The sequence below is a fragment of the Megascapheus bottae genome, chromosome 17 (genome assembly GCF_031878675.1).
Source record: "Megascapheus bottae isolate mThoBot1 chromosome 17, mThoBot2.hap1, whole genome shotgun sequence".
NCBI lineage: Eukaryota > Metazoa > Chordata > Mammalia > Rodentia > Geomyidae > Megascapheus > Megascapheus bottae.
In genome coordinates, this window is record NC_143525.1 from 10,948,734 (window position 1) to 10,961,693 (window position 12,960).

Here is a 12,960-nt window from a genome sequence, read left to right on the forward strand (position 1 = left end):
GGTACAAGACCAGGACTTAAACTCAGTACCTGACACTGACACTTTCACTCATTGCCTGGTGCTCTACCACCTGAGCCACTCCTCCAACCCCATCCATGAGACACTTACCTCCATTTAACCACCAAAGAAGTTGGAAGTGAAGCTGGCTGTGGCTCAAGTGGTAGAGCACTAGCTTTGAGCATACAATCTCAGGAACAGTGTCCAAGCCCTGACAGACCAGCACAGACAAAAGAATTATGAGCCAGACACAAGACAACTACCCAAGAAGATGAAATCTGAGGATTGAGGTCCAAAGTCAATCCAGGCAGGAAAGTCTGTGAGACTCTTAGCTCCAACTTACCAGTACAAAGCTTAAAGTAGAGATATGGCTCAAGTGGTAGAACAACAGCCTGGAGGAAAAAAAGGATAAGACCCCTGAGTTAAGTCCCAGAGCCAGCACAAAAAAAGAAAATGATGAGCAGAAGACAGGCTGGAAGTGTGGTTAGAGCACTTGCCTAGCAAATGGAAGAACTAGTGTTCAAACCCCAGTATCACAAAGAAAAAAAAAAACAATAGCCTACTTTCTCAACAGCACCACCTACAATAATAGAAACCGCTCAGACATCTACCAGGCGGTTAATGGGATGCAGATAATCAAGCATTAGTGAATTAATGGAATACTGATAATCAGGATGTGGTACATATATATATATATATATATATATATATATATATATATATATACACCACACACACACACACATATATATATATACATATATATATATATTAAACTAGTGTCCACCTTAAGGAAAAAGAAATTCTGATACATATACATGAATCTTGAAGACATTAGTCGAAATGTGCCAGGTTAACACAAAAAGACAAATTTTCCATGATTTCACTTATGTAAGTTTTGGGGTTTTTTTTCCTGGTAGTACTAAGATTTGAACTCAGGACAACTACTTAACAGGAACTCTCCTAATTGAAACAGGCCCCCAAAGGTATTTTATTTTTTAGGCAGAGACTTGTGTTTTTGCCCAGGGCAATTCTCTCTGATCAAGTCTTCCTAACTATGCCTCCCATATAGCTGAGATGACAGATGCATACCAAAACACCCAACAGATTGGTTGAGATGGAGGTCTCAGTAGCTTCTGGCCCAAAGAGTCAGTCCTCAAACCATGAGCTTCCCATTTCCAACGCCCTAGCAGCTTGACTGGTAGAGCACCTGCTGGAATTATAGACATGCACCAACACACTGAGGTATAATTATCTATCTACCTATCTATCTATGCCAGTCTTGAAGTTTGGGCCTGGGCACTGTCCCTGAGCCTCTTCTGGCTCAAGGCTAGCATTCTACCATTTGAACCACAGCTCCACTTCTAGCTTTTTTTTTGCCAGTCCTGGAACTTGAACTCAGGGCCTGGGTACTGTCCCTTAGCTTTTTCACTCAAGGCTGGTGCTCTACCACTTGAGCCACACATCTACTTCTACCTTTTGGGGTGATTGGAGATACACCTTGGAGACTTTGCTGTCCAGCTGGCTTCTTATTTTGATTATCAGAGCTCAACCTCCTAAATAGCTTGATTACAGGCATAAGCTTCCGCGACCTGGCTGAAGAAGTATTTTCCTGTGTACAGACTGGGCAGGTTTGGGGACCAAAGCATTCCAGTCTTTCTCCCTTCATCTTCCTTGCTCCTTCCTCAAGTTCACCTGAATGACTGCCAGGTATAAAAAAGAAAAGATAGACAGTTTATTCTACATCACCCAAGCTTTACAGACAAAGCATGGAAAAGGAGGAGTGGAAAGATGACTTCAGTTCTCTTTTGCTCAGTCCCTACTGTGATGAAAACCAGCCTACACCAAAGATTGTGTGAATGAGCTGCGAGTCTGAGACTAGTGGTCAGAAGCTGGTGATGGCTCACTGAGTGGCAGATTCAGGACTTCCTCTTTGAAGCTGGAAGTGTTAGAGAAAGTCTTATGTGCGTGATCACTCAGAGACTCTTCTAACATGCTGGAATTGGCAAAGCAGGAAATCTTCACAGACGAATCATTCAGAATAAGACTCCAGAAATTTTTGTGGTTGAGATAGCAAAGGATTCCTGGGGAACAATAGAAAGCCAGGAGAGCAGGGAGAAGAAAGTTGAAATACAATTGACAAGCAGAGCTGGGTGGTTCACACCTGTAAGCTCTTCAGGAGGCTGAAATCACAGTTCAAAGCCAGCCAGGGCTAGGAAATATGTTTGATTCTTATCTCCATTGAACTTGCAGAAAACTGGAAGTGAAGCTGTGGCTCAAAGTGGTAGAGTGCTAATCTTGGGAAAAAGAGCTCAGGGACAGCACCCATGTCCTGAGTTCAAGCCCCCTCCTCCCCCCCAACAAAGAGATTGACAAACAGGTTGAGAGGAGAGGGACCATTTCCCTTCCTTCCACTCTTGCTCATTTCCTCTTCTCACCATTTCCCTTCTACCTTTCCACCCTTGCCCCTTCCCTCAGGCCTCCTTGTGTCCACTCACCACAGGTGATATACAGGATAAACACCAGCCAACCAATGAAATAGCTCCAGCCAATAGGAATGGAGATATTTTTCTTCAACTCAAAGATCCAGAGATTAATGGGGAACAGCAGGAGTGTGACAAAGATGAAGGTAACTGGGGAACAGAAAGCAGAGGTCTCATTCTCATTGAGGAATTCCACAGGAGATACGAGCCCAGAGCCACCAGCCACAGCTCCCGCCAGCACACACACTCAGGGACTCTACCATGGACTCAAGGAATCAGCGCCTCCACCTCCCAGTTCTCTTTTCCTACCACCTCCACACCCCCACACACACACACAAAAGGAGTGTCAGGAAGAATAGAAGTCCTTGTTCAGATTTTTGGGGGGTGACAGGACAGGGGGCAGGCACCTTCACAGAAGCTCAGGATGGTTCCAATCAAGCCGAAGTTAGGCAGACTCTGAAGATGAGGCAGATAGGGCAGATGCAACCAGATGGTGAGGATGAGGCCCAGGGCCAAGGCCAGGAGGAAGGTCGCCATGGCCACCAAGAAGATCGGGTGATGTTCCCACAGATTCAAACTGTCTGGGAAAAACAGCCAAAAGAGATGGACTCAAGATTTGCAAATATACAAAAAGAAAAAGTGTTCAGACCTACTCATCACCAAAGAAATGTATACGTGAGGCAGTGGCTTTACACCTGTGGCCCTAGCTACTCAGGAGGCTGAGATCTGAGGATCATGATTCAAAGCCAGACTGGCCGGGAAAGTCCATGAGATTCTTATCTCCACTAAACTACCAGGAAACGGGAAGTGGCGCTGTGGCTCAAAGTAGTAGAGGACTAGCCTTGAGCTGAAGAGCTCAGGAATACCATCCAAGGCGCAGAGTTCAAGCTCCACAATCAACCAAAAAAAAAAAGAAAAGAAGTGTACTTGGTATAATCACAGAATAGTGTTTTCACTTATTAAATGTACCAAGATTAGCTGAGCACTGATGGCTTATGCCTATAACCCTACCTCCTCAAGAGCCCAAGAGCTGAGGATAAGGGTTCAAAGTCAGCCTGAACAGGAAAGTCAGTAAGACTTTTTTTCTTCAAGTAAGTACTGGGAAGACAAAAGTAGAGCTGTGGCTCAAATGGTAGAGCACTACGCTTGAGCAACAAAGCTAAGGGACAATGATTAGCCCTGAGTTCAAGCCTCAGTACACATATAGACACACACACACACACACACACACACACCCAGGAAAGTGAAACAGGCCTGTTTCTTTTCATATATGAATATAGAACAATGAAACCTGTTGAAGTGGGGGTGACGTTAAGATATGTTGTATATTTGTCTGGTAGTGTCACAATGAAGCTCCCCTTGTACAACTAATATGTATATATGTATGTGCATATATATATATATATATATATATAGTGTGTGTGTGTGTGTGTGTGTGTGTGTGTGTGTGTGTGTGTGTGCGCGCGCGCGCGCGCCAGTCCTAGGGCTTGAACTCAGATCCTGGGCTCTGGCCCTAAGCCTCTTTGCTCAAATCCAGCACTCTACCACTTGCTACTTCCAGCTTTTTCTGTTTATGTGGACTGAGGAATTGAACCCAGGGCTTCATACATGGTAGAGAAGCACTCTACCACTAAGCCACATTCCCACCACCTGAGCATCTTTTGCTCAAGGCTAGCATTCTACCACTTGAGCCTCAGCTCCAATTCCAGCATTTTTTTGTGATTAATTAAGGGACTCATGGATGTTCTGCCCAGGCTGGCTTCAAATCATGATTCTTCAACTAAGCCTTCTGAATAGCTACAATTACAGGCATAAGCCATTAAGCCCAGCACCAGTAGCTCATGCCTCTAATCCTAGCAACTCAGGAGTCTGAGATTTGAGAATCAAAGTTCAAAGCAAGCTCTAACAGAAAAGTCCTTGAAACTCTTATCTCTAACCAGGAAAAGAAAGAACGAACGAAAGAAAGAAAGAAGAAAAAGAAAAAAGAAAGAAAGAAAGCCAGAAGTAGATGTGTGGCTCAAGCAGCAGAGAGCCAACTTTGAATGAAAAAAAAATAAGCAATCCCAGCGCAGGTGGTTCGTGCCTGTAAATCCTAACTACTCAAAAGACTGAGATCTGAGGACCACAATTCAAAGCCACCCAGGTAGGAAAGTTTGTCTTATCTCCAATTAGCCACCAGAAAGGCTGGAAGTGGAGCTGTAGCACAAGTGATAGAGCACCACATTTACCAAAAAAAAAGAAAAAAGCTCAGGGAGGGCCAAGAGTGTGACCTAATGATAGAGTGCTTGCCTAGCATGCATGAAGCCCTGGGTTTTTTTCCTTTTTTCACAGAAAAAGCTGGAAGTGGTGCTGTGGCTCAAATTGCAGCGTGCACTAGCCTTGAGCAAAAAGTATTCAAGGAGGGCCGGGAGTTTGGCCTAGTGGTAGAGTGCTTGCCTAGCATGCATGAAGACCCAGGTTTGATTCCTTGGTACCACATACATAGAAAAAAGCCAGAAGTGGTGCTGAAGCTCAGGTGATAGAGCTCTAGCCTTAAGAAAGTCCAAGGACAGTGCTCAGTCCCTGACCTCAAGCCCACACTGGCAAAAAAAAAAAAAAGTATTCAAGGACAGTGCCAGGACTGGCACTAAAAAATAAATAAAAGCCAAGCAAAAGCATGAGGCCCTGAGTTCAAGCCTTAGTACTTACACAAGAATTATATCTCTTAGTAATAAAGAATGAATTGAATAATTTGAATAAGTACACAATAAATGATACTTTTCTTCTCGCTAAACTTATTGCTATAAGGCTGTTTTTTTCTTTTTTCATAGTGGAAGAAATCACTAGTCTTATGTTCAGGGGAATGAACATGCAGAGATGAGCATTCTAAACCTCTAGTTTCACTGTAGTTGAGAAGTTGAGAAAGGAGGCTCAATTCCTGAGTGATATGGAAAGATGAAACTCAGGAAATGAATAGCTGCAAATTTCAAGGAAGCAAGGGACAGACATTAGACAGAAAAGGGGAAATTCCTTGGAGCCAGAGGTGGCCCAGAGAAGCAAGGCCTGGAAGCCAAAGCCCGGGAAGTGGCTGAGACCAGGGCATTGGCTAGAAGAGAGCATTCCAGGATATCCCGCCCAATACCGTGGGTATTCAAGCCTAGAGGAAGGAAATGGTCTCCTCTGCCTGCACTTGGCTCTCCTCCCATATTACTGTGTAATTCAAACACATCTCTCAACTGGGCACCCATTTCTCATGCCTGTAACTCAGAAGGTTGAGAGGGGTGGATCACACTTCTAAGCCAGCCTTGGCAAAAGAAGTGTGTAAGACTCATCTCTTAATTAACAGGCAAAAAGCTGAAGTGGCTGGGCACAGGTGGCTCACGCCTGTCATCCTAGTTACTCAGGAGGCTGAGATCTGAGGGTAAGGGTTCAAAGCAAGCCTGGGCAGGAAAGTCTGTGAGACTCTTAACTCCAATTAACCACTAGGAAACTGGAAGTGATGCTATGCCCCAAAACAGTAGAGCATTTTCCTTGAGTGAGAAAGTTCAGACCCTGAGTCCAAACTCCATGACCAAAAAAAGAGCTGAAAGTGAAGCTTCTAGTGGGGAGCTAGCCTTGAGCACAAGAAGCTCAAGTAACTGGGTGCTGCTGGCTCATCCTAGCCACTCAGGAGGCTCAGATCTGAGGATCATGGTTTTAAGCCAGCCCAGGCAGGAAAATCCATGAGATTCTTATCTCCAAATAATCACAGAAAAAGCCAAAAGTGGCACTGTGGCTTAACTGGTAGAGTGTAGTCTTGGACAAAAAGGAACTCAGGGATTGCACCCAGGGCCAAAGTTCATGTCCTAGAAATGGCAAAAGAAGGAGATGGAGAAGAAGGAGATGGGAAGAAGAAGAGGAGGGCAGAAAAGAAGAAGAGGAAGAAGAAGAAGAAGAAGAAGAAGAAGAAGAAGAAGAAGAAGAAGAAGAAGAAGAAGAAGAGGAGGAGGAGGAGGAGGAGGAGGAGGAGGAGGAGGAGGAGGAGGAGGAGGTGGGGAGGAGGAGGGGAGGAGGCAGTGGTAGCTCAGAGACAGTGTCTAGGCCATGAGTTCTAGCCCTAGGACTAGCAAAAAAAAAAAAGATGGAAGTGAAACTCTGGCTCACTTGAATGTCAGTTTTGAGCAATATCGATGTGTGTGCACGCGTACACACACACCTCTTGCCTATTTAGAAACAGAGTGCTGACTCTGGGACTTCTCCAAAGTGGGGTGTCATTTTCCTATGAATAACTCCATTTGACCATACCAGAAGAAGAAGAACAGACCACTTGTAGGTCTTAGTGTCCATAGACACTAAGATGACTAGAGAGAGGGCCCAAGGGCACAGGTGGGCTGGAGGCCCGGGACTGGGGGGCTCACCTCTGCCTGCGTTGGAACAGTTGTTAGATTTGCAGATGTACATAAGCCCCATGGACATGGTAGACACTGAACTGTAGATTCTGTTGGTGATGTTCATCGAGTGGCGCTGAAAGAAGCGGCTGCCGGAAGGATACAGCCACTTCTTGGAGAAGACCATGAGCAGAAGCAGCATGAAGGCCAACAGGCTGATCTCAGCCGCTGCCACCTGTGCCAGCCAGCGGAAGGTGTGTGTAACTCTCCACATGAAGGGCAGGAGAGAGTTCCGACGTTGTTCTCTGGGCCAGCTGTGGCTGTTGGAAGAAGGGACAGGGGTGTGCCTCCTCTTTTGGTGCCAGACTCTCTCTGGCTTCCACTCCTCCTGCCATCCAGCCCTCCCCACTTCCTTTCCAGGTCTTCTTCTGACCCTTACAGAATTTTACCCCTCTCTTCTTCACCCCAACTCCCAGCCCCCTTCCCCTTGCCCTGCGCACTTGCCCCTCCTTCTCCGGATGTTTTCAGGGGCCAAATCAGTTTCTACCAAAGGGTCTGGTGTCTGGGAAAGAATGCGAGGAGAAGCACTCATGTCAGACATCTGAGCTCTGGCCCCAAACACAATCACTCAGCCCATTCTGCAGGTCAGAGCCCTAACTGCCATGGAATATTCCTGGGGTGCTGTGATATGGGGGAGGGGACCCAGGGCTTCAATTCCAATCCTCTCTAGAAACTCTGTTCCTCAGATCCCAGCCCACATCTACGGAGCTGATGTCTCTCTCCAGCTTTGGCTTCTCTTTGGCTCAGCTGGTATCTTGGAGAGTTCTCCATTTGTCTTCCTGTGTCCTTCTGCCCTAACCCCAACCCTAAATCTTCACTGGCAGAGCAGGGGAGGAAGGAAAGCACATTCTTTCAGCATCTTTAGATGCATCTTCTGAACATGCCACCCATAAACCTTCTCAGACTTTCCACAAACCCTTTCTCTCTCTCCATCTCTACACACTTCTAATTCTTCTGTGGACCTTGTTTCTTCCCTTCCTTTCTTTTCAGCACTACAGGAAGGAAGACACATACTGAGATGATTGTGTGTGTGTGTGTGTGTGTGTGTGTGTGTGTGTGTGTGTGTGTGTGTGTGTGTTAGTACTGGGACTTAAACTCAGGGCCTTGTGCTCTCACTTGGCTTTTTTGCACAAGTATTGTCTTGAGCCATGCTTCCACTTTCAGCATTTTGCTAGTTAATTAGAGATAAGGGTCTCAGGGACTTTTCTGCTCTGGCTGGCTTTGAACCACTATCTTCAGATCTCATCCGCCTAAGTAGCCAGGATTACAGGTGTGAGTCACCAGCTCCCAACTTCAGACGATTCTTTTAGCCTCGTGTGTGTGTGTGTGTGTGTGTGTGTGTGTGTGTGTGCGCACACGCACGTGTGTGATTCTGTGCATACCTGTCCTAGGACTTGAACTCAGGGTATGCTCCCTCTCCCTGAGCATTTTGTGCTCAAGGCTAGCCCTCTACTAACTGAGCCACAGCTCCATTTCCAGTTTGTTAGTGGTTAATTGGAGACAAAAAAAAAGTTTCCTGAACTTTCCTTCCTGGGCTGGCTTCCTACCTCCATCCTCAGATCTCAACCTCCTGAGTAGCTAGGATTACATGTGTGAGCTGGTTGGGCTAGATGAAGTCTCATTAGCAAACTGAAAGACCCAAAGCAAAGGCTGGTTGCTGGAGGCATCTTTGCATGTAGTTGGCAGCAAAGGATGAAATGCAACTCCAGTTAGTTGAAGCAAAAGGTCATTAACTCTGAATCCCAAAGTCACTTGCTTAGCCAGACTAAAGGAACAATTGCAATTGTGTAAAGGCTCTGTTCCATCTCTTCTTCTTGTCCATTCTCCTCTATGCCCAGAGTTGTGAACTCACCCACTATGGCTGTCACAGTAGGGAACTCCCTGTACAGATACAAATGCCTTCCTCACAGAGTCAGCCATGCTGAGGGGCACAAGACTCGAGACTAAACCTTGAAAATGGCAGGAGGGGAAGGTTCTGGAAGAGGGGACAGTGCTGGGCTGTTGGATGGTCGTTCATACAGAGCCAGCAGTCATTACAATTGTATTTCCTTCCTCCGGTCCTTTATTTGGTTGTTTTCCTGGAGTTTCTAATAATAGCAAGTAGTTCTCTCAACAACATACTGTCATGTGGCAGAATCTTAAAAATGTAATGTTTCCTGACGGCCGTAACCCCTGGAAGATCACACTATAAATAAATGGAGTCCATAACCAATCACAACTAAACAAAACCTGGTTTAATCATACATGTGTTTTCAATTCTGTTTTCTTTCTTTGCTTGTCCTGGGGCTTGAACTGGGAGCCTGGGTACTGTCCCTGAGCACTTTTTGCTCAAGGTAATTACTATTTGAACTATAGCACCATTTCTGGCTTGTCTATGATTAATTAGCGATAATAGTCTCACAGGCTTCTTGCCCAGGCTGGCTTTAAACTGTGATTCTCAGATCTCAGCTTCCTGAGTAGCTAGGATTAGAGGCATGAGAACCATAAGCACTTGGCCTGCCTTCCTTTCTTTTTCTTCCTTTCCTTCTTTTTCTTTCTTTCTTTCTTTTAGTGGCAGTACTGAGGCTTGAACTCAAGGATTGAGTATTGTACCTTAGTGTTATTGCTCAAGGCTGACACTCTACCACTTGAACCATAGCTCCACTTCTGGCTTTTTGGTGGTTAATTGAAGGTAAGAGTGTCGTGTACTTTCCTGCCTGGGCTAGTTAGACTGTGATCTTCAGATCACAGCTTCCTGAGTAGCTAGGGTGACAAGTGTGAGCCACTGGCTCCTATCTGCATGGTTTTTTGTTTTGTTCTTCTCCCCACACACACCAATCCTGAGGCTTGAACTTAGGATCTCAACACTGTCCTTGGGCTTTTTCCTCAAGGTTAGCAATCTGACACTTGAGCCATAGCAACACTTCTGGCTTTTCTATGTATGTGGTGTCAAGGAATTGAAACTGAGTCTTCGTACATGCTAGGCAAGCACTCTACCACTAGGCCAAACTCCCAGCTCCAGCATGGTATTTTTTTTTTTTTTTTTGCCAGTCCTTGGCTAGAGCTCAGGGCCTGAGCACTGTCCTTGGACTTTCTCAAGGCTAGAGCTCTACCAACTGAGCCTCAACACCACTTCTGGCTTTTTTTCTATATATGTGGTACCGAGGAATTGAACCCAGGTCTTCGTGCATGCTAGGCAAGCACTCTACCAGTAGGCCAAACTCTCGGCCCCCCAACATGGTATTTTTTTTAATCAGTGAAATAATAAACACCATACTGTATGCTGGAAAAAGAAGAATAGGGCAGAGCCGTGTCCCACTGGCACAATTACAGGTGATAATTGGTATTAACCTAGTTCTTGGGTTAGGTAATAAGTACAGGAGATTGATCATATACAGATTCTTTTATGCAGAACAGATTTCATGTATTTTGAAAAGGTATCAACTGTTGTTTCCAAAGGTAACTGGAAATAAGTCAAGAAAGGAAATGTTATCCTGGAGATTATCATCTCTGTAATGGGAGATATTTACATGATGTCACAATATATAAAGTAAACAGTGATTGCCGGGTTTCAACTCAGCATCTACAGATGAACAAAAAGCGGAAGATGCAATAATAACTTCAAGAGTAAACACGGCAGCCTTGTCATGGCCCAGGCAAAAGCCTAGAAGAGATAACTGAAAGGTGGAAGAAAAGGGTGAATAAATTTCCTGGCTTCCTTTCCTCCAGCTGGCATAGCTCTGTCTTGTAGAAGGAAACTGGCAAACTTTTTCTGTGAAGTTCCAGATAATAAATACTTTAGGCTTTTCACCCCAGGTCCTGAGACTAGAATTTGAGGCCAGGTGCTGTCCTTGACCTTTTTATGTTCAAAGCTAGTGCTCAACCACTTGAACCACAGCTTCACTTCCAGCTTTTGGGGTAGTTTATTGGCAATAAGAGTCTCATGAACTTTGCTGCCTTGGCTGGCTTCAAACTACAATCCTCAGATCTCAGCCTCTTAAGTAGCTAGGATTACAGGCATGGGTCACCAGCGCCCAGCTACTCTAAGCTTTGTCAGCCAGGCAATCTCTATTACAACTACTCAGTTGAGCCACTGGAGTTTCAAAACCATCCCAGATCATATGTAAATGAAAGGGAATGATTATTACAGGATGGAAGACTTTATGACAGATGCTGGTGAGTCACACCTGTAATCCTAGCTACTGTGGAACTAAGATCTGAGGATAGAGCCAGGTGGGGAGGAAAGTTCATGAGACTCTTCATTGCTAAATAACCAAGAAAGGAAGAAAAAGCTGAAAGTGGAGCTGCGGCTCAAGTGGCAGGGCACCAGCCTTGTGCAGCAAAGCTCTGAAAACTCACTGATGGGCAGGACAAGCTTCCAAAAGAAGTATTTGAGAGCCAGAAACCAGTAGTTCATGCCTCTAATCCTAGCCAGTCAAGAGGCTGAGATCTGAGAATTGTGGTTCAAAGACAACCCAGGCAGGAAAGTCCATGAGACATTTATTTCCAATGAACCACCAAAAAGCCAGAGATGGAACTGAAGTTTCATGTTAAGAGTGCTAGCCTTGAGAGAAAAAGCTGAAGGCAAGGCCAATGCCTACGTTCAAGCCCCAATACTGGCATGGAAAGAAAGATAGAAAGATGGGGGGAAGTGGGGGAGGGTGGAAGGAAGAAGAGAGAAAACAAGCAAGAAACCAAGAAGCTAGGTACCGGTGGCTTATACTTGTAATTCTAGCTACTCAGGAGATTGAAATCTGAGGATCTGAGGTTCAAAGCCAGCTCAGGAAGAAAAGTCTATGAGACACTAAACTACCAAAAGACATGCAGAAACTGGAGCTGTAGCTTAAGTGCTAGAGAACTAGCCTTGAGCAAAAACAGCCCCTGAGTGAAAAGAAAGAGAAAGAGAGAAACAGAAACAGAGGAGGAGGCGGGTTGGGGGGTGGGGAGGAAGGAAGGAAGGGAGGGGGAAGGAGGGAAGAAAAGAGAATTTGACAGATTACCCCACAAGTCTTATGGAGTAGCAATTCCATGAAGGATCCACCCTTTAAGGGTGAACTCGTGCACTATCTTCTAGATAAGGATTTCCTTAACTTCAAACATCAAACTTACTCATCTCTATTATGCTTTCTGCAATTCCTAAGCACGTTCAGATCTGGATTAACCCACAGGCTCTTGCTCTAGCATGCCCTCTGTATCATGAGTCTTTTATTTGGCTGGCTCTTTTTGCTTTTGGGAACACCATCCTACCTAATGGACAGTTGACTTTCATTTTGGCTCCTTACCCATCTGAACAAACTGTACTGCCAAGAAATTTCCTGCAGGCCCAGAGTTCAAGCCCCATGACTATTGTTGTTGTTGTTGTTGTTGTTATTATTATTATTATTATTATTATTATTATTATTGCTGGGAGAGTGTGGCCTAGGGCTTCAATTTCTCAGTACAGAAAAGGCCGGAAGTGTTCCTGTGGCTTCAAGAAAGCTCAAGAACAGTGCCCAGGCCCTGAGTTCAAGCCCCAAGACTGGAAAAAGAAAAGGAAGAGGAAAGAAAGAAAGGAAGAGAGAGAGAGAGAGAGAGAGAGAGAGAGAGAGAGAGAGAGAGAGAGAGAGAGAGAGAAAGAAAGAAAGAAAGAAAGAAAGAAAGAAAGAAAGAAAGAAAGAAAAAGAAATTTCCTACTTTAAGGATCTCGGTATTACTGGGTGCTGGTGGCTGATACCTGTAACCCTAGCTACTCAGAAGACTGATATCTTTGGGTCATGGTTCAAAGCTAGCTGGGAGCAAAAAAAAAAGTCTAGCAGGGTACCAGAGGCTCACCAGGAAATTGGAAGTAGAGCTGTGGCTCAAAGTGGTAGAGTACTACCCTTTAACAACAACAGCATCAACAAACATTCAGGACAGCACCCAGGCCCTTAATTCAAGCCCTTGACCAACAAAAAATAGTCTGTAGACCTTTGCTTCTAAACAACAAACAAAAAAGTCAGAAATAAAGATGTGCTTCAGTGGTGGAGTGCCAGACTTGAACAAAAAACCAAATGAGAATATCAGGGTCTGAGCTCAAGTCCAAGTGCTAGTATCAATAGGAAGGAAGGAAAGGGAGG

At 45.0% G+C, this 12,960-nt stretch overlaps 1 protein-coding gene across 2 annotated transcripts; it reads right to left on the reverse strand.

Annotated features, from left to right (window-relative positions):
• Positions 1 to 1,710: 1,710 nt before the first annotated feature.
• On the reverse strand, positions 1,711 to 7,494 carry Odf4 (outer dense fiber of sperm tails 4). 2 transcript variants are annotated; one of them, XM_090351584.1, is made up of 5 exons: positions 7,327 to 7,494; positions 6,857 to 7,146; positions 2,888 to 3,061; positions 2,496 to 2,630; positions 1,711 to 2,081 (listed from the first exon to the last, which is right to left on the reverse strand). In XM_090351584.1, exons 1-5 carry the CDS (start codon positions 7,425 to 7,427, stop codon positions 1,876 to 1,878), a joined length of 906 nt encoding a protein of 301 aa, XP_090207710.1. In that variant the 5' UTR covers positions 7,428 to 7,494; the 3' UTR covers positions 1,711 to 1,875. The 2 variants fall into 2 exon arrangements, with proteins under 2 accessions (XP_090207710.1, XP_090207711.1); XM_090351585.1 differs by lacking the exon at positions 2,888 to 3,061.
• Between the last annotated feature and the right edge of the window lie 5,466 nt (positions 7,495 to 12,960).

What these genes read in the sequence shown, in the direction of transcription:
- Odf4 (XM_090351584.1), bottom strand. Translation starts at nt 7,427, where the DNA reads ATGTCTGACATGAGTGCTTCTCCTCGCATTCTTTCCCAGACACCAGAC. An exon ending in CTGTTCCAACGCAGGCAGAG is followed by an intron (nt 3,062 to 6,856) that starts GTGAGCCCCCCA and finishes TGTTTTTCCCAG; the next exon opens with ACAGTTTGAATCTGTGGGAA. An exon ending in CATCCTGAGCTTCTGTGAAG is followed by an intron (nt 2,631 to 2,887) that starts GTGCCTGCCCCC and finishes TCTGTTCCCCAG; the next exon opens with TTACCTTCATCTTTGTCACA.